The sequence below is a fragment of the Sminthopsis crassicaudata genome, chromosome 4 (assembly GCF_048593235.1).
Source record: "Sminthopsis crassicaudata isolate SCR6 chromosome 4, ASM4859323v1, whole genome shotgun sequence".
Taxonomy (NCBI): Eukaryota; Metazoa; Chordata; class Mammalia; order Dasyuromorphia; family Dasyuridae; genus Sminthopsis; species Sminthopsis crassicaudata.
The window spans coordinates 48,731,602-48,753,580 of NC_133620.1; the positions used below are offsets into that span (position 1 = coordinate 48,731,602).

Here is a 21,979-nt window from a genome sequence, read left to right on the forward strand (position 1 = left end):
AGAAAAGCTAATTTAGAATTAGTTTAGTTATTTAGGAAAGGATCAATGAAATAATAATAACCCACTTTCATATGGCAAATTGTCCCAAGGTAGCCCATAAATTTTCTGTGAGAAGATAAAGTCTGTATTCCATCTCAAGAAAAAATGTGGTTTATGCTGACATGTTTTCTCTCCCATTAAATTGAACTTCTTAAGAACAGGAACTGTCGTTTGCCTTAGTGTCCCCAAGGAAGATGGCACATGGCAGGCCCTTAATAAATGCTTATTAATTATTGATGCTTTAAAGCACTTTGATGTGCATTGATATTTTTATATTTCTACTCAATTTTGCTTTGATATATGGTGGTATTTTCATTTTTATTGCAGCTCTTCGTCTTGGTGATACATACACTAATTAGGAGACAATATAGTTTGCTATTTGATTTTATTCATTCAACTTCTAAATGAAGGCATAAAATGAAATCTACCGAGGTGAAGCCAAGATCTTCATCATTTTCACCTTGAGCACTCATCTTTTCTGTCATTATCGGTAAAGATAAAGGACTCCATTCTACTTTTTTTTTTTTTTTTTTTTTAATTTTATTTTAAGAAACGCAGTGGGAGAGGATGATAAAAGAGAAGACATATTGGGGGAAGGAGTGGTCAGTAGCAAAACACTTTTGAGGAAGGAGTGAAAGGAAAGAGAAAATCAATGGAGGGGGGGATACAATTAGCCATAGCAATCATAAAAAAAATTTTTTTCGAAGCAAGTTTCTTTGATGGAATATTATTGTTCTCTAAAAAATGATGAGCTGTTCCATGCTCTCAGGAAAAAAGAAAAAGGAAAAAAACCTGTGAAATCCTTCATGAACAAAGTATATGTATGCAAAATAATAGTTATGTTCTGGGATGACCAGGTATAAATGACTTTGTTACTGTCAGTAATACAATCATCCATTACTATTCTGAAGGATTTAGGATGAAAAATCCTAACAATATCCAGAGAAGGAACTGATTATATCTGAATACAGATTGAAACACTCTCTCTCTGTCTCTGTCTGTCTGGCTCTCTTAATTTTTCTTGAGATTTTTATTTTCATTAGGGTAGAAGATGGAATTGTTTTGTATAACTTCACACGTGGTTTCTTAATTGTGGATGGGAATAAGAGAGAATCTAGAACTCAAAAATCTTTAAAAGAAATGTAAAAAAAAGTTTTGAATATAAGGGGGAAAATAAATTGATTTAATTTAAAGAAACGCAAATATCTCTTAAAGCTTAAATTTAAAGGAACTAATTTGAATCATTGAAAATTTTGCAGAATTTAACAACGTCATTTAGGTTTGGTAAAGATAAAGGTTGGAGGTTTCCCGGGATCTCAGAGCAGTTAGGAGACAAGTCTTTTTTTCAGGGACCCTTGGAAGTCTGAAAATATACATATATTGTTTGATTAGAAATAAAAGCACACAATGACGTCTTTCAGGGGAAGCTTTATATAGAATTTTGAAGAAGGAAGTAGTCGACTGCGTTGGTGGTATAGTGGTTAGCATAGCTGCCTTCCAAGCAGTTGACCCGGGTTCGATTCCCGGCCAACGCACATTTTCTTTTGGAGGTAAATTAAATTGGAATAATTATTTTTATTTAGCTATCGTCTAAACTGCTTCCCCACAGCTTATCCGGAAGCCTCTGGAACCTCATTTTTGCTTTCACTAGAGGGACGAATCAGCCTGGACAGATACCCGTTACTCGACCTTCTCTCTAGGTCTACAATCTATCCTCTTGTAGCTAGCATTAGATCCGTGTTTCCTCCCTCTGAGGGAGTCCGAAGTTCCTGTGTAGCTTATTCCTAGTCCTGAGAGGTTTTAGAGTGAGTTTGCAGCTAGTGGACGGATCCATTTGGCCAGCTGAGCTGAAGGGAGCAGAGTAGCTCGTACGCAGGCGCAGTGAAGACTCTAGGCAATACATTACTTGGAAAGCAGGAAGAAGTGAACCACCAATAGGAATTTGAACACAAACATGACGTATTTTTAAAAGTAATCATGAAGGAACACGAAGGGCGAACAAATGCGTCCTCCCTGGTGGTCTAGTGGTTAGGATTCGGCGCTCTCACCGCCGCGGCCCGGGTTCGATTCCCGGTCAGGGAAGGAAATTTTGAAGCTTTTTAAAATATTGACTTTACATTTGTTTAAAAAAAAAAAAAAAGAGGAAACCTTGCCAAACTTCACCTGATTCTTTTTGTTTTAAGACACTTAACAGTCAAAAACAACATTCTGCATTCCATTTCCTTGCAGAAGGGTAGGCTTTACTCTGATGTTGCCTTGGGGTTATAATCTTATTTGAGGGGGTGGAGGAGGAATAGATTTGTTTATTTCAATAGAGAGGCGAGGAAGACGACCCGTGTGAAGAGGTGAATGCATTTTCAGATGAAGTCATATTCTATTAATTACATTTATTTTTTACAAGACTTCTCACAAAAAGAGTAAAATAAGTAATTAATTAAGATTTCAAATTAACAACAAAGGAGACTGAAAACATTAAGGTCTAAATATCTAAAATACTAACGCCAAGATCGACAATTCTAATTTTTGATTTGGAGAACCTAGTAAAACACTTTAACAAGCACTCCTCGTTAGTATAGTGGTGAGTATCCCCGCCTGTCACGCGGGAGACCGGGGTTCGATTCCCCGACGGGGAGGCAAAGGAAAGTTTTTTTGTCTATTTCACAAGGAAAAGAAAAATCTGAAAACATACATGTATGTTTTAAATGGAAGTAAAGGCACACAGTGACGTCTTTCAGGGTTATTTTAGAAAACTCCCCCAGCTTGGTGCTAATTGGGCTTTCCTGGCCGATGAATTGGCCTTTTCTACTCCTAGTAAAACCCTAAAAGATCCGGAGGGTCTCCAGGCCAGAGAGCTTAGAGGTCAAGGTTACTCCTCAGACCACAGCCTGTCCTTTCACGAACTGAGCTCGGGTAGAGTCAGAAAAGAGAATTTGCACTTTATTAATGTTTAATTATTATTGATCATTAATTTTTGTATTTTATCCTTTCAGCCATTCAAAAGTACTTATCTAGCCTCCAAAAAGAGAAACAAAAAGGAAAAATTAAAAGTCCGAAATTCAAGGTTCATAATTCAATCAACAGTTATTAAGTGCCGTGCCCCACTCTTTCAAGGATGGGAGGGAGCACTTTATTAGGTGCAGGTTTACTTTCCAGTAGGACTCTGTTTCCTTATTCCACCAAGGAATCAGGGTTCCCTGGCCTCTCCTGCTGGGGTCCAGAAAGATGCTCCAAAGAGTAACCGAAAGAGCAGAGCAGATCGGGGCCCTGGCGGCTCCAAAGTAGGAAGAATTCCTAAGGAGAGACAAATTGTTCTAGTTGCAGAGACTCGGCTGATTGGGTGTCTTTGGCCGAGTGTTTTGTCAGGTGATAGGTGGAGAAATTCATTCAGACTGAATCAGAAAACTGGTTTAACCAAAAATCTAAAGTTTACAAGAAATCAAAAGTTTTTTTTTCTAAGTAGCGGAGAAATTTTTATTAAAGAGAAAAAATTATTATCTTGCATTGGCCGGGAATCGAACCCGGGCCTCCCGCGTGGCAGGCGAGAATTCTACCACTGAACCACCAATGCAGACGACAGAATACTCTTCAGCAAGGATACTTTTCACTTTATAGGTGTTTACGCGCTTGCCGAGTGACGTTGTCATCAATTTTGAGCAACAAATTTTTATAAAATTAAGTTATATTTTTATTAGAAACAAATGTTACGTTTTCGAAAGAAACAGGCAGCTTCACTACTCCAAACATTTCATTGGCATCCTACTTTTGTTTCTTAAATGACAAATCTCTGCTCTAACGTCCAACCTCATTTTTTCTCCATTCCTGCTTTTGCCTCCTTTTTGCCCCCTCACCTCCTTCCTCTTGTCTTCTGCACCCCAACCTCAACTGCCACCCTCCTTTTTAGCTCCCTCAACTCCTTCTTCCAGCCCCGTTCCTCACGTCCCACTCTCCTTTTTTGCTCCCTTCCCCATTTCCTCGCTCTTCCCTGCCTCATCTTTACTTCCCAATTCATCCTCACTTCCCTCCCTTTTTGTTCCCTTTTCATCTCTTTTATTCATATCCCCTCCTCATTTCCCACTCTCCTGTTTTTTTGCTCCGCTTCCCACTTCTCTCCTCAGTCCTACACCTTCATTTTCTACCTGCCTGTTTTGCGCGCTTCCTCCACAACTCTCCTCTCTGTTTTTCCCTGTCCCTTCCTAAAGAGGTGCCTAGATCACTTCATTACAGGAGCCCAAAGGGTCCATTCCCAGTTGATTTCAAGAAAGAAGATTTCTCTGGGAAGGTCATTAAGTCGTTAATTAGAAGCACTCTACAAAGAAACATCCCTACCTGACAAATGCCCCCAACAGGGGACAACCCCGAACTTTGGTGAAATCCTAAACACAGATCTCACTCCTATGACATCACCAATGAGGTCCCCTACTAGTCCTCAGACTTGTTCTGAGTCCCTCCTCTTTCCCCTCCGCCCACTTGCTCCAGAATACTGGCCTGAGCCAGAACCGCGGAGAATTTGCTAGAGAAGGCGAGTTCTCTGTCCTAATTAGTCAGAGCAAGCAGAGGGGGCGGAATTGCTCCAAGGGTGGGTGCCAGCTCTCGGCTGTTCTGGAAGGCGCCCGAAGGTTCCGGGGCAGAGGAGAAGGGAGGAGGCGGGGCTGGGGCAGCTGCATAAATAGGCAGGACCTGAGCTGGCCCGGCACATCCCAGCTGAGCATCCACAGAGAGCCAGAGCTCCAGCCGCAGCAGAGAGGCACACGACCGGTCCGCGTCCTTCCTCCAGCGAGACCGAGAGCATCCGAACGTCAGCCAGCCACCTTTCTCCTGAGACTTCTGCTCCGCACTCCCGGGAAAGAGCAAGGGAAGGAGTCCTGCCGCGATCATGTCTGCTCCCAAGGGCACGGCCATCGGCATTGACCTGGGCACCACCTACTCCTGCGTGGGTGTCTTCCAGCACGGCAAGGTGGAGATCATCGCCAACGACCAGGGCAACCGCACCACCCCCAGCTACGTGGCCTTCACGGACACCGAGAGGCTCATAGGGGACGCGGCGAAAAACCAGGTGGCCATGAACCCGCAGAATACGGTGTTTGACGCCAAGCGGCTGATCGGCCGCAAGTTCTCCGACCAGGTGGTGCAGTCCGACATGAAGCACTGGCCCTTCCAGGTGGTGAGTGAGGCCGGGAAGCCCAAGGTGCGGGTGTCCTACAAGGGGGAGAGCAAGTCCTTCTACCCCGAGGAGATCTCGTCCATGGTGCTGAGCAAGATGAAGGAGACTGCCGAGGCCTATCTGGGCCAGCCGGTCAGCAACGCGGTCATCACGGTGCCGGCGTACTTCAACGACTCCCAGCGCCAGGCCACCAAGGACGCCGGGGCCATAGCCGGCCTCAACGTGCTGAGGATCATCAACGAGCCCACGGCGGCGGCCATCGCCTACGGGCTGGACAGGTCGGGCGCAGGAGAAAGGAACGTGCTCATCTTCGACCTGGGCGGGGGCACCTTCGATGTGTCCGTGCTCACCATCGACAACGGCATCTTCGAGGTGAAAGCCACGGCGGGGGACACCCACCTGGGCGGGGAGGACTTTGACAATCGCCTGGTGAACCACTTCGTGGAGGAGTTTAAGCGCAAATACGGGAAGGACCTGAGCCAGAACAAGCGCGCCCTGAGGAGGCTGCGCACAGCTTGTGAAAGGGCCAAGCGCACCCTGTCCTCCAGCACCCAGGCGAACCTGGAGATCGATTCCCTGTACGAGGGCACGGACTTTTACACCACGATTACTCGGGCTCGCTTTGAGGAGCTGTGCTCAGACCTCTTCAGGGGGACCCTGGAGCCGGTGGAGAAGGCCCTGCGGGATGCCCGCATGGACAAGAGCCAGATCCAGGACATCGTGCTGGTCGGGGGCTCCACCCGCATCCCCAAGGTGCAGAAGCTGCTCCAGGACTTCTTCAATGGCAAGGAGCTGAACAAGAGCATTAACCCGGACGAAGCGGTGGCTTACGGGGCGGCCGTGCAGGCGGCCGTGCTGATGGGAGATAGGTCCGAAAAGGTACAGGATCTCTTGCTCCTCGACGTGACGCCCCTGTCCCTGGGTCTCGAGACGGCAGGGGGGGTGATGACAACGCTGATCCAGAGGAACTCCACCATCCCCAGCAAGCAGACGCAGACCTTCACCACGTACTCGGACAACCAGCCGGGAGTGCTGATCCAGGTGTACGAAGGCGAGCGAGCCATGACCCGGGACAACAACCTGCTGGGTCGCTTTGAGCTGTCGGGCATCCCTCCCGCGCCTCGGGGGGTCCCCCAGGTCGAGGTCACCTTTGACATCGACGCCAACGGCATCTTGAACGTCTCGGCCACGGACAAAAGCACGGGCAAGGCCAACAGGATCACCATCACCAACGACAAGGGCCGGCTGAGCAAGGAGCAGGTGGAGAGGATGGTGCGGGAGGCGGAGAAGTACAAGGCCGAAGACGAGGCTCAGCGGGAAAGGGTGACTGCCAAGAACTCGCTGGAGTCCTATGCCTTCCAGGTCAAGAGTGCCATGCGGGAGGACGGCCTTCGAGACAAGGTCCCGGAGGAAGACAAGAGGAAGGTGCTGGACAAGTGCGAGCAAGTCCTTTCCTGGCTGGAAGCCAACCAGCTGGCCGACAAGGAGGAGTTTGAGCACCAGAAGAAGGAACTGGAGAGGGTGTGCCAGCCCATCATTGCCCGGCTCTACCAGGCACCTGGTTCTCAGGGAGGGAACAGCTGTGGCGCCCAGGCCCGCCATTCCCATCCCACCTCTGGGCCCACCATTGAAGAGGTGGATTAGATGAGGGACTTTGGCTGGCTAGGGGATTGTGAGCTAATGAACAACAGGTGCACGTGCTGCTGGTGTCTCCAGAGGAAGCGTCAGCATTCTGTTCTTTTCCCAACTGCTATCTCTGGACAGCTTTGTTGTGAGCAGGTCCGCCTTTGGGCATCCTGACTTTTTGACTTTTTCTTTCAACTCTTCCCTTCTCAACAGGGGAAGCAAAAGATTGCTTATTTCGTTCTTTCTCTGACTGCCGTCAATATGTATGTTTTCTTATTTAAATCTGTTTCAATAATTTATGAGAAAATGTTTTGTATCATTTATTTAGAATAATTCAATAAACTATGAAAGGAAATTACTAAGTTGTCTCTGTTGCAAGGATAGAAAGAGTGTTTTAAAAATTATTTAAAAATTCATTTATTATTGGTAACCTTGTTTTATATCATTTTCATTTCCAATGAGCTATGGATTTAAAGGGGGGGGGCAGGAGAATGGTAACAATTCAGTAAAACCAGTGAACACATCAAGTCTCCCTCATGAGTTATTCACACTTACATTCCCCCAAATTTTGAAATTAGGGCAGTGCTCACTCACTTCTTAATATACCACATGCCATTCCTTTCTCAGTGGAAAAAAGTTGAGGTGATTTCACTCCTGGAGCTAAGAGAAAATGATGTTGCATCTGTGTCCTTGGAGGAGGTATGTCAGTGTAGTGAGTTGGGATGTTATTCTAAATGCAGGACAGTACATGCTCAACAACTGCCTCCCTCCTTTAACTTAAATTGTTTCCAGACCTGTTGCATCTTGGTTTGGGCTTACATCTATGTTCAGAACTAGACTATAAGTAGTGTGTAAGTTAAGAAAGACTCTACATACATTCTCCACATAACATCTGTTACTTTCCCTGTTTTTTTCCTCAGGAAACCATATAATGAAAAATTAACAAATATATAAATAAAAATAAAATTTAAAGTTATAAATATAAAATCCAACAAAACAGAACTTAGAAATTGAAGGAAACATATATGACAAATTTTAACTCTATTTTTAAAGGTGAAGAAACTGAACATAAAAGAACTGTGACAGGCCTCAGACCATATAGTTAGTAAACTGTAGAGCTATGAATGTGTACCAAAGGTCACTTAGAGTCATAAGGCTCAGAAAGAATTTGTTTCCATTTTCAATATCCTCTGGGTGGCATAGATATATCCCTTGGCTTTGACAGTAGCCCAAAAGGGGTGGGGGGGGATTCTTATGACTTTTCAACTCTTGAGAAATCAGTTTATCCTCATAAGAAAAAAAAAAAAAGTAGTTGAAACATGTATTTTGCTCATGGAAAAGTGGGGGCAGAGTCAATCAAATTATCCCACACTTTGAGTGTGTGCAGTCTATATGCTAGGCCAGTTACCCTACCCAAGTGAGAATTCTTTTTTGCTGAATCAATCATAGGCCTCATTCTGACTTATAGTTATGTCTGTCACCTCTATAGCAGAAGGAGGAAGAGGAAGATAACATTCTTGTTTTCAGGCTTCAGGAATTATGGGTTTATTATTGTAGTGATCAGGGTTCTATCAACTTTCAAAGTTGCTTTTCTCTGTGAAATTTTTTTCTTAATAGTGTTTTTCCCATTTACTTGTGAAGATAGTTTTCAACATTCATTTTTGTAAGGTTTTTGAGCTCCAAATTTCTCTCTCAGCCTCTCTTCCCTCCCTTCTCCCCAAACAACAAGCAATCTGATATAGATTACATACATACATACATATATATATGTGCATATGTATGATCACGTTAAACATATTTCACATTATAGTGTTAAAACATTTTCACCTAATTCTAATTTTGCTCATTATTAGCTCATAGTGGTCTCCCCAGTTTACTTGGAAACTCCCATTTTGTCATTTCTTCTAAAATATTTCATTACATTTATGGCATACTTTTTTTCAGCCATTCATCAATAGATAAGCAGTCTATATTCCAGGATTTTTGCTACTATAGACTTCCTTATACATCCTTACTTTGATCTCTTTGAGGTATAACCTTTAATTGGACATGATTCAAAGACTTAGCAGATTGTATGGCAAAATAATTTGTAAACTATATTTTCATAAAATTGGACGTTTTATTCATATCTACTTGCTAAAATTAAGTGAAATGGCCACAATTAGTGTTGCCTTGTTTAGTATAAAACAATCTTTGAAAGAAAACTTCTAGAAATATTGTCCCCATTTTTTTATCTCTTTAATACTGATAATATGAAAGGTGACACAATATGGTGCAAAAACATCACACTTAGCATATAACTGAGTGACTTCAGTTCAAACTAGATTAAAATGCAATTTTGAAATAGCAAAATAAAATAAAACTACTTAGTTTTTAGTTTATTTATTTAAATAAAAATACAACAAATACAGGAAATATGAATTTTTAAAACGAAGTACACATGTAGCCTGCAGGGGAACTTATGAACTGTTCTGTGTCCATTGTTTTTATTTCAGCCTGCTATAGTTGGTAGGTAACCAAGAAGACCTGGGTACAAGATCTCCCTCTGACACATTCTAGCTAGCTGATCCCATAGAAGTCACTAAATGTTCTAGTGTTCCTTAAAGCTCTCTATTAATTGCCAAGAAGGTGATGAATGAAGGAATGAAGAAAGCATTATATGTAGCACTTATTATGTGCAAAACACAATATTAACTGCTGATGATATAAATAGAAAAGTAGAATGCTCCTTTTTTCTCATGGAGCTCACATTCTAACCACTGAGACAACACATATGAAAACTTACAATTGTAAATTAGCTGGAAAGCCCTCATGGTCTTTAGAGAAGAGCAGAAATGAAACATTAATGTCTCTTCTTTAATGTCATTTCCACTAATAAAATCATACCAGTTTCTGCTGCTGAACCATTTGACAGGGACAAGAACTTTCCTTTCTGAGTCCTGGATAAGTGTAGCAGAATCTCTTTCAAAGGAGTTACCTTCCAGAGTTGGATTCCTTTATACTCATGTTTTTTCCTCATTCTGCTCATTTCACTCTGCACAAATCTACAGTGACTCTTTTACATTTTCTCTGAAATTATTCCTCACCTCTAACTCATAGAATCCTTTTTTTAAGAGATCTTTCCTGATAGTAGTTCTGGGCCACTCTCCCAAATTCTGTTGTTTAACTCCCTTGCATATATTTTCATTCACAAATTCGATACTTATGTTTTTATAGTTTTCATATGTTCTTATTGTTATCTTTACTAGAATGTAAGCTCAATTTTTCATTCTTTTTACTTACAGCCTTAACACCCAACATAGTACATAACAGTACACTTAATAAATACTTGTGAATTTGAAAGTCAATCAAAAAAACCCTAACCTATTTTCCAGATCGGAAGTACAATTCAACAATTTATTCAGTGCTATTCAAATATTTAAATATTAAGTTCTCTTTATCTTGACTGGTACAAAATTAAGCTTTAAACTATAATCTTCTGTTGGTAATAGAAACAGTTATATTGAATTTGGCATTTAACCCCCACCTTAAAGAAAACTAGTGGAGCCTCTGGAAGACTGTCAAGATCACTTAAAGAATGTAGCTTAATCAACCAATTCAATTCTACTTAAATCAATGAACATTCTTAAACTCCTCCATAAATCATCAACATTCTTTAAACCAGCAATAAGATATAAGTAGCAAGAAAATTTTTTTAAAAAGGTAAATTCCATATAAAATAACTTCAGATTATACAAAACACTTGGATGTTATGGCCTAGAATTCTGAAACAAGGATTCTTTCAAGGTATTAAGTAAGTGAAATTGATAAAGACCATGGTAGTTCAGTACATGTACTTAATATAGTTCTACAATATATCTATGGTAAGAGAGCATATAAGCTCAAACAAAATCAGTCAGATAGAGAGCCAGAGAAGACAAGCAGACAGAAAAAAGGTTGGAGGCTGGAGCACAAGCCGTTGGACTCAGATTCATTCATCACATCTTTTTTCTTTTTCTTTTTCTTTTTTCATTCATCACATCTTACACCACATTGGTGGCAGGCTCTCCTCCTTCACTTCTCCACTGAAACCAAAACCAGGTCCCAGGAAAGGACACAAGACCAGGAAAGGAGATAATAAAGGATTTGGACTTTAACACCTGGCTGTTCTTATGGTGATTACTCTCCTGAAAAGAAGGCTGCTCCCAGAAACCCCCCAAAAACAGAACAATAGAACATTATACTTGGGAGAACTTTCCAAGATACACAATGGAACTATAAAAATACAACTACAAACTCAGTTCAGAAATAAAATAGATCTAGTTAATTGGAAAAATATTAATTGCTCATGGGTTGGTTGAGCCAACATAATAAAACTATCAATACTACCTAAATCAGTTTACTTATTCAATGTGATAGCAACTGAACTATCAACAGATTAATAGTACAAGAAAAATAATAAAATTCATTACTCCAGAATCTAAAGAGAAATAATGATAAGAAATCATAGAATGAAATTATCTCTAATTATGAGGCCTACCATTCCCTGAAATACATAATAGAAGGATTAAAAGGATACAATTAAATGGGGTGGAGGGGAATCTTTGCAAAATGGTTTTATAATAAAAGTCTCATTTCGAAGCGATGTAAAGAATTAATTCAAATTCATAAGAAAAAGAACCATTCTTCAATGGAGAAATGATCTAAGGATACAAACAGTTCTTAAGGGGAAAAGTAGCAATAGGCTAACAATAACCACATTTTAAAATTGTCCAAGTAATTATTAAAGCAATTATAAAGAGATTTCACACCTACCCAACTCTTTAGAGGTTAATATCCTTAAAAAAGGAATATGGCAAAGACTGGAAGGGAAAACAAATACACTGATGCATTGTTTCCATTTTGGAAAGCAATTAAAAGTTAGTACACATTGTCTGCACTTTGATCCAGCTATTCCAATCCTAGGCCCATGTTCAAAGGAGGTTAAAGAAAGCGGACAAGGTCCTTTATTGCAAATATATATATATGTAGCAATTCTTTTTGTGGGAAAAAATGGGAGGGAGGAAATTAAGGGGAGGTCCATCAATTGAAAAATAGCTGAATAATTAATGGTATAGGAATGTGAGAGTACTATTGTAAGAGATAAAGAAATAGATGATTTTTAAAAGACATGGAACAACTTATTGAACCGATAGAGTGAATTAAGTTTAACCAGAAGAATAGTTCATAGTGTAAAATCAATAATATAGAAATGAAAAATTTTGAGGACTTTTATAAACTAATTAAAATAAAATGAGCAGAACCAAGAGAACAACTTATAGAACAACACTACAAAAACCAACTTGACAAAACATGCTATCCATTACACAACGGTGACAGATTTAGGATACAGAATGAAACATACATATTTTTGTGAAGGGCACTGAGGAAATTTGCTTCACTTGACTATGCATTTTGGTTAAAAGAACTTTATCTTTTTTTTTCTTTTCATATTCTATCTACCTATTCATTTATCTATTCATCCACTTATCCATTAGTTTTCTCCCTCCTTCCCTCTTTTTCTTTCTGTCTCTCTGTCTCTGTCTGTCTCTGTTTCTGTCTGTCTCTCTTTCTGTCTTTATCTCTGTCTCTCTCTGCTGTCTTTATCTGTCTCTCTCTGCCTTTCTGTTCTGTCACTGTCTCTGCCTGTGTGTCTCTTTTTTTCTGTCTCACCCTCCACTGAAGTGGAAGGGATGCGACAGAAGAAAAAGAAAACCTTCCTGATAATTTAAAACATGGGGGTGCTACTACAAATCTAAAATGCTGTTTGCACTTTCAGATGATCTGTTTACCTTCAGTGTTAGGGATCACCTCATGGGAGGCGGGAGCAGATGCACCTTGTGTCTTGTGTCATGCTGCAATACTGAGGATCCTGGACCAACATTCTCCCTATTGAGAGAAACAATTCTGGTCCAAGATGCTGCCTGAGCATGCTCCAGCCAACCTCTCACTAGCACCTCATTGGGATGTTACTTTTTTTTTTTTTTTTTTTTTTTTTAAATTACAAAAGAAATACAGGCATAAGAATCAGTTCTAGAACAAATGCAAAGAAAGACCGAGTGGGTCTCCCTCCCATTACTCCAATGAATCCTTTCTGTGTCTTGTGGGTAACAGTCGGGTTTGCAAGTTATTTTGCCGCTTAAAAGGTAAACTCCTTCAAGGCAGTGCCTCTATTTTGCCATTCTATGTATTCCCAGAGCTCAGCACGTTGTCTAACACATAGGTACTTAGTAAATGTTTACTGTCCGAGTAACAGATCTCTTGGGAACGCAGTAAAAATCCCACCGATAGGGAGGGCATCCCAGAGAAGCCCCATTGTGAGCCGGGAGCTCCGTAATACTTAGGGCAGACTGGGGATCCTTGCACCATTTCCCTATGGGATGAGTTAAAACTCTCCTCAAAGCGAAAGTCCAGATAGAAGGGGGAGGTGGCGTTCTGCTGGCACTTGACTGTTGCAGTGGACTAGTTTGGGGGAAAATTTGGGGGGAGAGACAAATTTTAAAAAGTCATTCTCAGAAGAGGGATTCGAAACCAAGCCTCCAGGGTAGACTGCTACCTGAAGTTAGCGCCTTAGATTGCTCAGCACTGTGTTGTCTACACTCTTCTAAGGTGAAGTTGTCTCATTAACCGTTTTGAATAACAAGCCTTTAACAAGCTAAGATATATTAAAAAAAAAAAAAATTCTAAGATAAATTTCCGGAAAAAACACGCAGCTTCACTACTCCAAATACTTCCCTGGCATCCTACTCTTGTTTCCTAGGTAGCAAACATCCCACACCTACCCATTTTTTATCCACTCCTGCCTTCCCTCCTTTTTGCCTTCTCGGCTCCTTTCTCTTGTCTTCCGCACCCCATCCTCACTTCCTACACTTCCCTTTTGCCCCCCTCTCCACCACCGCCTCCTTCCATCCCGATTCGTCACATTCTACTCTCCGTTTTTTGTTTTCCCCACATCCTCTCTCTTGTATTCTTCATCCTCCCTTTCCATTCATCCTAACATATGACTCTCCTTTTTTTTGTTCCCTCTCCCCCTTCTCTTTTCCATCCCATCTTCATTTCCTACTCTTCTTTTTTGCTCCCCCCTTCTCTATTCCATACACCATCCTCACATCCCATTCTTTTTTTTGCTCCCCTACCCTACTTCCTCTCTGTCTCTTCCATTCTCCATCCTTCCCACTCTCCTTTATAGCTCCCCCTCCCCTTCTCTCTTTCATCCTCCTCCCTCATTTTCTACCCTCCTTTTCTTGCCTGCCTCTTGTCAACCCTCCTCTCTTACGGTAGACACTTTTCCCCGTCCCTTCCTAAAGAGGGGTGCCCGAGCACTTCATTTCAGGAGCCGATGCCTAGCTTGGGGCAGGGATGAAATCTCTGGGAAGGTCATTAAGACGTTCATTAGAACCACTCTCGCAAGGAAACACCCCTGTCTGACAAATGCCCCAGCCAGCGAAACACCGCGAACTTTCCCGAAGTCCTAGACACAGATCTCACTCCTATGACATCACCTTCTAGGCCCCCTCCCCTCCGTCCACTAGCTCCAGCCAGAACCGCGGAGAATTTGCTGGAGAAGGCGAGTTCTCAGTTCTGATTGGTCAGAGCAAGCGGAGGGGGCGGAATTGCTCAAAGCGCCGGTGCCAGCTCTGGGCTGTTCAAGAAGGCGCCCGAAGGTTCCCGGGCAGAGGAGGAGGGAAGGAGGCGGGGCTGGGGCAGCTGCATAAATAGGCAGGACCTGAGCTGGCCCGGCACATCCCAGCTGAGCATCCACAGAGAGCCAGAGCTCCAGCCGCAGCAGAGAGGCACACGACCGGTCCGCGTCCTTCCTCCAGCGAGACCGAGAGCATCCGAACGTCAGCCAGCCACCTTTCTCCTGAGACTTCTGCTCCGCACTCCCGGGAAAGAGCAAGGGAAGGAGTCCTGCCGCGATCATGTCTGCTCCCAAGGGCACGGCCATCGGCATTGACCTGGGCACCACCTACTCCTGCGTGGGTGTCTTCCAGCACGGCAAGGTGGAGATCATCGCCAACGACCAGGGCAACCGCACCACCCCCAGCTACGTGGCCTTCACGGACACCGAGAGGCTCATAGGGGACGCGGCGAAAAACCAGGTGGCCATGAACCCGCAGAATACGGTGTTTGACGCCAAGCGGCTGATCGGCCGCAAGTTCTCCGACCAGGTGGTGCAGTCCGACATGAAGCACTGGCCCTTCCAGGTGGTGAGTGAGGCCGGGAAGCCCAAGGTGCGGGTGTCCTACAAGGGGGAGAGCAAGTCCTTCTACCCCGAGGAGATCTCGTCCATGGTGCTGAGCAAGATGAAGGAGACTGCCGAGGCCTATCTGGGCCAGCCGGTCAGCAACGCGGTCATCACGGTGCCGGCGTACTTCAACGACTCCCAGCGCCAGGCCACCAAGGACGCCGGGGCCATAGCCGGCCTCAACGTGCTGAGGATCATCAACGAGCCCACGGCGGCGGCCATCGCCTACGGGCTGGACAGGTCGGGCGCAGGAGAAAGGAACGTGCTCATCTTCGACCTGGGCGGGGGCACCTTCGATGTGTCCGTGCTCACCATCGACAACGGCATCTTCGAGGTGAAAGCCACGGCGGGGGACACCCACCTGGGCGGGGAGGACTTTGACAATCGCCTGGTGAACCACTTCGTGGAGGAGTTTAAGCGCAAATACGGGAAGGACCTGAGCCAGAACAAGCGCGCCCTGAGGAGGCTGCGCACAGCTTGTGAAAGGGCCAAGCGCACCCTGTCCTCCAGCACCCAGGCGAACCTGGAGATCGATTCCCTGTACGAGGGCACGGACTTTTACACCACGATTACTCGGGCTCGCTTTGAGGAGCTGTGCTCAGACCTCTTCAGGGGGACCCTGGAGCCGGTGGAGAAGGCCCTGCGGGATGCCCGCATGGACAAGAGCCAGATCCAGGACATCGTGCTGGTCGGGGGCTCCACCCGCATCCCCAAGGTGCAGAAGCTGCTCCAGGACTTCTTCAATGGCAAGGAGCTGAACAAGAGCATTAACCCGGACGAAGCGGTGGCTTACGGGGCGGCCGTGCAGGCGGCCGTGCTGATGGGAGATAGGTCCGAAAAGGTACAGGATCTCTTGCTCCTCGACGTGACGCCCCTGTCCCTGGGTCTCGAGACGGCAGGGGGGGTGATGACAACGCTGATCCAGAGGAACTCCACCATCCCCAGCAAGCAGACGCAGACCTTCACCACGTACTCGGACAACCAGCCGGGAGTGCTGATCCAGGTGTACGAAGGCGAGCGAGCCATGACCCGGGACAACAACCTGCTGGGTCGCTTTGAGCTGTCGGGCATCCCTCCCGCGCCTCGGGGGGTCCCCCAGGTCGAGGTCACCTTTGACATCGACGCCAACGGCATCTTGAACGTCTCGGCCACGGACAAAAGCACGGGCAAGGCCAACAGGATCACCATCACCAACGACAAGGGCCGGCTGAGCAAGGAGCAGGTGGAGAGGATGGTGCGGGAGGCGGAGAAGTACAAGGCCGAAGACGAGGCTCAGCGGGAAAGGGTGACTGCCAAGAACTCGCTGGAGTCCTATGCCTTCCAGGTCAAGAGTGCCATGCGGGAGGACGGCCTTCGAGACAAGGTCCCGGAGGAAGACAAGAGGAAGGTGCTGGACAAGTGCGAGCAAGTCCTTTCCTGGCTGGATGCCAACCAGCTGGCCGACAAGGAGGAGTTTGAGCACCAGAAGAAGGAACTGGAGAGGGTGTGCCAGCCCATCATTGCCCGGCTCTACCAGGCACCTGGTTCTCAGGGAGGGAACAGCTGTGGCGCCCAGGCCCGCCATTCCCATCCCACCTCTGGGCCCACCATTGAAGAGGTGGATTAGATGAGGGACTTTGGCTGGCTAGGGGATTGTGAGCTAATGAACAACAGGTGCACGTGCTGCTGGTGTCTCCAGAGGAAGCGTCAGCATTCTGTTCTTTTCCCAACTGCTATCTCTGGACAGCTTTGTTGTGAGCAGGCCCGCCTTTGGGCATCCTGACTTTTTGACTTTTTCTTTCAACTCTTCCCTTCTCAACAGGGGAAGCAAAAGCTTGTTTATTTCGTTCTTTCTCTGACTGCTGTCAATATGTATGTTTTCTTATTTAAATCTGTTTCAATAATTTATGAGAAAATGTTTTGTATCATTTATTTAGAATATTTCAATAAACTATGAAAGGAAATTACTAAGTTGTCTCTGTTGCAAGGATAGAAAGAGTGTTTTAAAAATTATTTAAAAATTCATTTATTATTGGTAACCTTGTTTTATATCATTTTCATTTCCAATGAGCTATGGATTTAAAGGGGGGGGGGCAGGAGAATGGTAACAATTCAGTAAAACTAGTGAACACAGGAAGTCTCATTCATATATTTCACACTTACATTTCCCCAAACTTTGAAATGAGGGCAGGGTACATACTTCTTAATTCCCTTTTATTTCTATTTTTCCTCTTTCTTTCTCTTTCTCTGTCTTTCCCCATTCCCTCTCTCTCTTCCTCCCTTCTCTTTCTCTCTATCTCTTCTCCCCCTTTGTTTTTCTCCTCTCTCTTTCTGTCTCTCTGTGTGTCTCTCTGGGCTGTGTGTCTCTCTGTGTCTCTGTCTCTTTCTGTCTCTGTCTCTGTATGTGTGTCTCTGTCTGTCTGTCTGTCTGTCTGTCTCTGTCTGTCTCTGTCTCTCTGTGTCTGTCTCTGTCTGTCTGTCTCTCTGTGTGTATCTCTCTTTGTGTCTCTGACTATCTGTCTGTGTGTGTCTGTCTGTCTCTCTGTGTCTGTCTGTCTCTGTGTGTCCCTGTCTGTCTTTCTGTCTCTGTGTCTCTGTCTTTCTGTGTGTCTCTCTCTTTGTGCCTGTCTCTTTCTGTGCCTCTGTCTGTCTCTGTGTGTTTTTGTCTGTGACTCTGTGTGTCTCTCTCTGTGTCTCTGGCTGTCTTTCTCTCTGTCTCTGTCTGCCTCTTTCTGTTTCTGTGTCTCTGTCTCTGTCCCTCTCCATCTCTGTCTGTCTCTTTCTCTCTGTCTCTGTCTCTGTGTGTGTGTGTCTCTGTATCTGTCTCTGTATCTGTCTCTTTCTGTCTCTGTCCCTCTCTCTTTCTGTGTCTGTCTGTCTCTGTCTCTGTATGTCTGTTTGTCTGTTTATCTGTTTCTTTCTCTGTCTCTTCCCCTTTCCACATCCCTTACCTTTTCAAGTAGAAAAAAAGATAGAGGTGAGTTCATTCCTGGGGCTAAGAGAAGATAATGCAGCCCCTATGGCCTTTGAGGAGGCAGGTCAGTTTTAGTCTGTTGGGATGTTATAGCAAAGCAGACCAAGACATGACCTCTTTCTTGCAAGTACAAGGTAGTATATACTCTGCAATTGCCTCCATCCTTTATCTTGAATTATTTCCAGGCCTGGCCTGTTTTATCTTGGTCTGGGCTTACATCTATGTTCACAACTAGACTATAAGTAGTCTATATTTTAACAAAACATTCCACAGACATTTTGTAGATAACATCTGTTGCTTTCCCTCTTAGTTCTTATTCTCAGGAAACCATACTGTGGAAAAGTAACAAAAATAAATAACAAAAAAGTGACCAAAATAAAATCCATGGAAAATAAAATTTTAAATTATAAATGTAAAATTCAACCAATTAGGAATGAGGAATGGAAGGGAACATATATGACAAACTTTAACTCTACTTTTATAGGTGAAGAAATTGACTACAAGAGGACTGTGACAGGCCTAAGGTCATATGTTAGTAAGCTATAAAATTGAGAATAGGTACCAAATGTCAGTTAGAATCATAAGGCTTAGAAAGAATTTGTTTCCATTTTAAATATACCTTGGGTTGCACAGATATGTTTCTCTTGCCTTTGACAATAACTAAAAAGGGGGGAAATCCTTATAACTTACTGTTGAGAAATCAGTTTATCCTTACTAGAAAAAAAAAAGAAGAAAAAAAAAGAAAAAGCAAATGAAACATGTATTTTGCTCAACAAAAGGTGGAGGTAGAGTCAATCAAATTATTCCACAGTTTGAGTGTGGACAGTTCATATGCTAGGCCAGCTACCCTATCCAAGTGAGAATTCTTTTCTCCTGAATCAATCATAGGCCTCATTCTGACTTTTAGTTATGTCTGTCACCTCTCTAGCAGCAACAAGAGGAGGAAGATGACATTCTTGATTTTAAGGCCTCAGGTATTGTGGGTTTATCATTGTCTCTGTCTTTGCAGTGATTCATTGAAGTGATCAGGGTTGTATCAACTTTCAAAGTTGCTTTTCTTTATAATTTATTTTTGCCTTTTTTTTTTTTTGCTTAATAGTATTTTTCCCATTTACATGTAAAGATAGTTTTCAAAATTCATTTTTGTAAGATTTTTGAGCTCCAAAAATTTTTCCCACTCTCTTCCCTCCCCTCTCCCCAAGACATCAAGCAATCTGATATACATTATATATATGATATTAAACATATTTTCATATTATAATGTTTTCATTAAAAAAGTTTTCTCCTAGTTCTCATTTCACTCATTAATAATTCACAGTAGTCTCCTTAGTCAACTTGCAAACTCCCATTTTCTTATTTCTTCTAAAATATTTCAATACATTCATGTCATACTTTTTTTCAGTCATTTATCAATAGATAAGCAGTCTCTTATATTCAGGTTTTTGGCTACTATAGATACAGCTCCTCACAAATCCTTTCTTTGATCTTTTTTGGGGTATAGGCCTCAAATTGGATATGATTCAAAGACTTTGCAGATTGTATGACAAAAACAATTGGTAAACTATTTTTTTCACAAAATTGGACATATTTTAGTCATGCCGACTCTACTTGTTAACTTTTCCCATGATTTAGAATTGCCAAGTTTGTAATAAAATGGAATTTGAATTAGAATTTCTGGAAATGTTGTACTCATCTTTTTGTCTCTGTAGTACTAGCAGTATGAGAGGTGGCAAAGTATACTGCAGACATGTCATACTTGATATGTGAACAACTGAGTTCAGCCCAAACCAGATTAAAATATAATTTGGAAATAGTTAACAAAACAAACAAAACAAAATAAATAAAAATACAATAAATATAGCAAATAAGAATTTTTCAAAACTAAATAAATATGCAGCCTGCAGGGATCCTTATGGACTTTTTTGTGCCCCTTGTTTATATTTGAGCCTGGAGTAGTTGATAGGAAGCCAGGAATATTTGGGTGCAAGATCTCCCTCTGACCTATACTAGAACCTACAGATGTCCCTTAACATTCTAGTGTTCCATAAAGCTCTCTATTACATTTGCCAAGAAAGTGCTGAATGAATGAATGAAATAAGCATTATTAAACACTTACTGTATGCAAAGCGCCTGTGATAACAAGTAGAAAAGTAAGATTTTCACTTTTCTTGTGGAACTCACATTCTAACCACTAAGAACACACATTTGGAAAGTCTCAACTCAACGTCAGATGCCTCATGTCTTCAGGGAGCAGCAGAATAACAATATTAATGCCTCTTCCTCTAATAAAGTCATATCAGTTTCTGATACTGAACCATTTGACAGGACCAAAAACTTTCCTTTCTAAATCTTGAATAGATGCTCCTAAGGGAGTAATTGCCAGACTGCATTTCCTTCACAGGGATTACCTTCCAGACTTGCATTTCTTTACACTCATATTTTTCCTCATTCTGCTCATTTCACTATGTAGGAGCCCACAGTGGTGATCTACATTTTCTCTGAAATGTTCATCATCTCCAACTCACAGGATCTCTCTCTTTTCTTAAGAGACCGTTCTTGATATCAGTGCTGGTGCCTTTTCTCTCAAACTCCCTTGTATATATTTTTATTTACAAATTTGATACTTGTGGTTCATGTTTTTCATATCTTCTTGTAGTTATCCCTATTAGAATGTAAGCTCTTGGTTAGTGGAAAGTGTTTCATTCTTTCTACTTATAGTCTTAATGCCCAACACAGTACAAAGTAATATAAGTAATAAATATTTATAAATTGGAACAACCCAAACCCATTTTTCAGACCAGAAGTACAATTCAACAATGTTACAATGCCATTCAAATATTATCAATATGAAAATATTAAATTGTTTTCATGTTGACTGGTATACAATTTGACTTTAAACTATAGTCTGCTATTGATAATAGAAATAGTTACATTAAGTTTGGCATTTGATACCTGCCTCAGAGAAAATTAGAGCCTTCAGAGGACATTTAAGGTCACTTAAAAGATGTAGCTTAACTACCCAATTCAATTCCATTTAGGTAAATGAACATCCATTAAGTTCCTGTAGAAATCACCAATGTTTCAATAAGACATCAGTGTTCTTCCCACTCAAAAATTTTTAAAAAGGCAAATTCCATTGAATATGACTACAGAGTACATATAAAATACTTGAGAGTCTACTTTCCAGGATACACACAAAAATAATAAATATACAACTGTTAACTGTATTCAGAAATAAAAATTGATTGAAATAATTGGAAAATATGAATTGCTCATGGGTAAGTTGGACCAATATAATAAAATGACACTACTATATAAATCAATTTACTTATTCATTCCTATACCAACTGAAATACCAACAGATCAAGAGAACCTGAAAAATAATAATAAAATTCATGTTGGGGGGTGATGTCCAGAACCTAAACAGTATAATGATAAAAATTTTAGAATGACATGATTTTTAGTTAAGGAACTTACCACTGCTTGGAGTACTGATTTGGGACACAAAATAACAAAAGGGTTAAAAGAATACAATTGGGGGAGGGAAGGGGAAATCTTTGTAAAATGAATCACTCATAAAGGTCTCATTTCCAAATTATGTAAAGAATTAATTCAAAATCATAAGAAAAAAAGGCCATTCCTCAATGGAGAAATGGTCTAAGGATATGAACAGATAGCTTTCAGGGCAGGAACTAGTAAGAGGCTAATAACAACCATATTAAAAAATTGTCCAAGCAATTACTAAAGCAATTATAAGGAGAGTCCATCTCCCATACATCAGAGTGGCAAAGATGATTTTAAAAAGGAATATGATAAAGAATGGATGGACTGTGTGAGAACAAATACACTGATGTATTTGCAATACACTGATGCATTATTTCCATTTTGGAAAGCAGTTTGGAATTATACATTAAAATATACCAAAGATTGCTTG

At 42.3% G+C, this 21,979-nt stretch overlaps 2 protein-coding genes and 4 non-coding genes across 6 annotated transcripts; 5 read left to right on the forward strand and 1 right to left on the reverse strand.

The window, feature by feature from the left end:
* Window positions 1-1,502: 1,502 nt before the first annotated feature.
* On the forward strand, window positions 1,503-1,574 carry TRNAG-UCC (transfer RNA glycine (anticodon UCC)). The gene has a single exon. It is a non-coding gene; the product is annotated as a tRNA-Gly (tRNA).
* A 475-nt stretch (window positions 1,575-2,049) lies between these two features.
* On the forward strand, window positions 2,050-2,121 carry TRNAE-CUC (transfer RNA glutamic acid (anticodon CUC)). The gene has a single exon. It is a non-coding gene; the product is annotated as a tRNA-Glu (tRNA).
* A 479-nt stretch (window positions 2,122-2,600) lies between these two features.
* Window positions 2,601-2,672, forward strand: TRNAD-GUC (transfer RNA aspartic acid (anticodon GUC)). Its single transcript has one exon. It is a non-coding gene; the product is annotated as a tRNA-Asp (tRNA).
* An 864-nt stretch (window positions 2,673-3,536) lies between these two features.
* On the reverse strand, window positions 3,537-3,607 carry TRNAG-GCC (transfer RNA glycine (anticodon GCC)). Its single transcript has one exon. It is a non-coding gene; the product is annotated as a tRNA-Gly (tRNA).
* Window positions 3,608-4,720: 1,113 nt separating this feature from the next.
* LOC141541861 (heat shock 70 kDa protein 6) lies at window positions 4,721-7,184 on the forward strand. The gene has a single exon (XM_074266435.1). It carries the CDS (start codon window positions 4,913-4,915, stop codon window positions 6,842-6,844), a length of 1,932 nt encoding a protein of 643 aa, XP_074122536.1. The 5' UTR covers window positions 4,721-4,912; the 3' UTR covers window positions 6,845-7,184.
* Window positions 7,185-14,574: 7,390 nt separating this feature from the next.
* On the forward strand, window positions 14,575-17,038 carry LOC141541863 (heat shock 70 kDa protein 6-like). The gene has a single exon (XM_074266437.1). It carries the CDS (start codon window positions 14,767-14,769, stop codon window positions 16,696-16,698), a length of 1,932 nt encoding a protein of 643 aa, XP_074122538.1. The 5' UTR covers window positions 14,575-14,766; the 3' UTR covers window positions 16,699-17,038.
* Window positions 17,039-21,979: the final 4,941 nt, after the last annotated feature.